The 3,879-nt window shown below is 45.8% G+C and overlaps 1 protein-coding gene across 1 annotated transcript; it reads left to right on the forward strand.

The window, feature by feature from the left end:
* Positions 1-338: 338 nt before the first annotated feature.
* On the forward strand, positions 339-1,195 carry LOC112766365 (uncharacterized). The gene has a single exon (XM_025812262.3). It carries the CDS (start codon positions 535-537, stop codon positions 1,027-1,029), a length of 495 nt encoding a protein of 164 aa, XP_025668047.1. The 5' UTR covers positions 339-534; the 3' UTR covers positions 1,030-1,195.
* The last annotated feature ends 2,684 nt before the right edge of the window (positions 1,196-3,879 follow it).

The raw sequence follows: 3,879 nt of genomic DNA on the forward strand, positions 1-3,879 counted from the left end.
TTTTCAGATATTTAAAAAAAAAAAAAAGGATTCCATAGCCGAGTTGGCAAGGGTTACTATAACACCACACAACATAATTCTCAAGCAATATACACAATAAGGCGGCTATATAAGTAGTTGAATGATAGATAGAAGTAAACCCCACCATCATATGCCATGTGATGTGAAACCATATATATGATGTATATTGAGAACTCCATAAACCAAATAAAAGATTATTATTAGAAAACGAACAAACTTTTAATTAATTTAATTCGTGAAAGGGCAATTTCGTAATTTGAATCCACAAGCTCCACAATAATTATTAAATCCACATTTTTTTTGCATTATTATGACCACCACCACCTATCTATGGTTGGCACCAATATATATACACGCTCACCCTCCAACACTTCCCCAATATTTCATTTGTAGAAAGTTAGAATAAACTCCCCCACAAGATTAATCAAATTAAATCTTCAAAACCCAGATCAATTGTGGTGTGTGTGTGTATATATATATATATATATACATATACTCATAGATAGAATAATAATGGGTAATAGCTTAAGGTGCTGTTTGGCTTGTGTTCTTCCGTGTGGAGCACTAGATTTGATCCGCATAGTTCATTTGAATGGCTATGTTGAAGAGATCACAGGTCCAATCACAGCCGGGGAAGTTCTGAAGGCAAATCCAAACCATGTTCTAAGCAAACCAAGCTCTGAAGGCGTGGTTCGCCGGATTTTGATATTGTCGCCGGAGACGGAGCTTAAGAGGGGAAGCATATATTTCTTGATCCCGGCATCATCGCTACCAGCTGATAAGAGAAGACACATGAATGGCAGCAGTTGCAAGAAAGGATCATCTATCACCAAAAGTAATCATCATAAAGAGACTTCTGACCACAGTAGACGCCAAAATGTTCCTATTCAAAATGAAATTGTTTCTAAAGACAAAAGATGTTCTCGGCGAAGAGATCGCCGGAGTAATGGCGGCCGCTCCGGGAGTTGGCAGCCGCATTTGGAAAGCATCTTGGAAGACTTGTCATAGTTTTTTTTTCTGTCTTTGAGTCGCTGGCCGGTGCCGGAATCTGGGAAAACGGTTCAATTCTTGGATATTGTCAAAAATATAGTAACATTATCCCTTTTTCATGTATGTCTATGTGAGTAATTTTTTTTTTTTTTAATGTGGATAAAAAAGGTTTTTCTTGCTTTAATTTCCTGTTTGATTTTTCATTTATTTGCTTTGTGTTTGGGCTTTAGTTATTTCTCAACGTATAATAATAATAATAATAATAATAATCTGCTTGTTTGGTACAAAGAAAAATAAAAGGAAAAGAGCAAAAATAAAATAATGGAGGGAGTGAGTGAGTGATTATATTAAGAGTTTTAACTGGCTACTTTAATTTCTTGTATCGGAGTGATAAGAAATTAAATGAGTAATTAATGTTTTTATTGGTTCCCCAAAACTTTTGAAAATGGATGTTCTCTTAATTAAATGAATTTGTCTAAATCATAATTTAGCATAATTCTTTTTTTTTTTGGCTAATATTTAAAAATTTTAATTTTGATGTATTAATAATGTAAAATATTTTACATAATTATTCAGTTATATCTATTTATTTTTCTAAATAACTTATTCATACTATTAATTAAAAAAAAATTTTACTCATATGTTAAATACATAATTAAATACACATTTAAAATTATTTTATATTAATAATATATTAAAATTAAATTTATATTTAAATGATAAACAGTAAGTAAACAACAAAATAATGGTTAGCATCTGTTACGGCCTGGCCCAAATCTCATGCGGGTCAGCCCGACCCGATCTCTCGCCGGCCCAATGGCGCGTCCTCCACCCGACCCGGACACGCGTCCCGTACGGTTCGCACACAGCCATGAGACAACACCTCTGAGGGTGTGGGCCAGCTCACTGCAAGGGCCCACCACTGACATATATATATAAGGGGAGACTGGCTCTCCCCCCAAGGTACGTAATACACCTTTCCCTCACCGCCTGCACATATTCTGACAAGAGCGTCGGAGTGCCTTTGCAGGTGGCACCCCCCTCCTCCATTCGAAGTGCTCGGGACCTCGCTCACTCGGGACCTGGGAACCACGACCAGACGAGCCCCTCCATTATCCGAAACGTTGTCCGCAGGGTTTCAACCCGAACCGTCCGGTACCCGACTTACCGAACATTGGCGCCGTCTGTGGGAACGGACGTTCATGGATTTCGTACTGGTCCAGACTGGGACCGGCTCCGAGGTAGCGCCTCCCATACTCGGGGGAGGCGCCGTCGCGACGGAATCCCGGCAGCAGCAACGGTCGCCCACGAGGGATGCGACGCAGACTCACGAGAGACGCCCCTTCGGGGGAACGGGTGACAACCACGCCAGGATAATGCAAGAACTACGCCACAGAATGCAAGACTTAGAGCGCAGGCTGGCAGAGAGAGAGCGCGACCAACGCTCCCCAGAGCGGAGCCCCACCCGTTCCCGTTCGAGAAGCCGTTCGAGACGCACGCCGAGCCCCCAATGCGACTCGGAGAGTACTGAAGAACGGATACGCCCCAGAAGAAGAAGTCGCGACCCCATCATCTACGCTCGGCACGAAAGGCGGCGCGCGTCGAACAGAGGCAACGAGGAACCCCATCGCGAGCACAATGAGTTGAGAAGAACTGCCCGAGGACCTGTCATAATAGGAGCGACCCCTTTCCACCGCTCTGTACTCGAGGTCCGATTACCAAAACATTTTGACAAACCAACAGACATGAAGTACGACGGAACACAAGACCCCCTAGAACACTTGACGGCCTTCGAGGCCAGAATGAACCTAGAAGGGGTGGGAGACGAGGTCAGATGTCGCGCTTTCCCGGTCACCTTAGCGGGCCCGGCAATACGGTGGTTTAACAACCTCCCGCAAGGCTCGGTGACCCAATTTACCGACATCAGCCGCGCCTTCCTGGCTCAGTTCACAACTAGGATTGTCAAAGCCAAACACCCAATCAATTTGCTGGGGGTGACACAGAGACCCGGAGAGCCGACCAGGAAGTACCTGGACTGTTTCAATGACGAGTGCTTGGAAATCGACGGTTTGACAGACTCAGTAGCAAGTTTGTGCTTAACAAACGGGCTGTCGAATGAGGATTTCAGGAAGCACCTCACCACGAAGCCCGTCTGGACGATGCAAGAGATCCAATCCGTGGCCAAAGAATACATTAACGACGAGGAAGTCAGCCGAGTCGTGGCTGCCAATAAACGGCAGCCCGCCTACAACCAATCCCGGCACTTCGACGCCAGAGAAAGATCGAAGGAACACGCCAAGGACGGCGGTCCGAGCAAACAATCCAAACCGTTCCCCCGAGTTGGGAGGTTCACCAACTACACCCCCCTTACGGCCTCGATCACTGAGGTTTACCAACAGATAGCAGAAAAGGGGATACTGTCGAAGCCCCGACCACTGAAGGACAGGACAGGAGGAAACAAGAACCTCTACTGCGAGTACCACAAGGGTTACGGGCACAAAACCCAAGACTGCTTTGACCTAAAGGACGCCCTCGAACAAGCTATCAGGGAAGGCAAACTCGCCGACTTCTCCCACCTTATAAGGGAACCAAGGAGACGCAACCGGGACAACGACAACGAAGACAGATCCCGACCAACAAGACGACGACAGGAGCCAGAGGGTGACGACCACGGTCTCACGGTGGTAAACGTGGTGACGGCCAGGAATACCGCCCCGAGGTCGAAATCGGCGCAGAAGAAAGACGCCAAGGTCTTAGCGATCTCCGCGCCACCGAGTAGGGGCCTTAAAGGTCTCCCACCTATCTCTTTCGGCCCGGAGGACCAATGGTTCGACGAAGCGCCGGAAAGTCCGCCCATGGTCATTACGG

The sequence above is a fragment of the Arachis hypogaea genome, chromosome 17 (genome assembly GCF_003086295.3).
Source record: "Arachis hypogaea cultivar Tifrunner chromosome 17, arahy.Tifrunner.gnm2.J5K5, whole genome shotgun sequence".
Lineage (NCBI taxonomy): Eukaryota > Viridiplantae > Streptophyta > Magnoliopsida > Fabales > Fabaceae > Arachis > Arachis hypogaea.

Excerpts from the sequence above, each read along its gene's own strand:
- LOC112766365 (XM_025812262.3), top strand. The coding sequence starts at position 535 with ATGGGTAATAGCTTAAGGTGCTGTTTGGCTTGTGTTCTTCCGTGTGGA.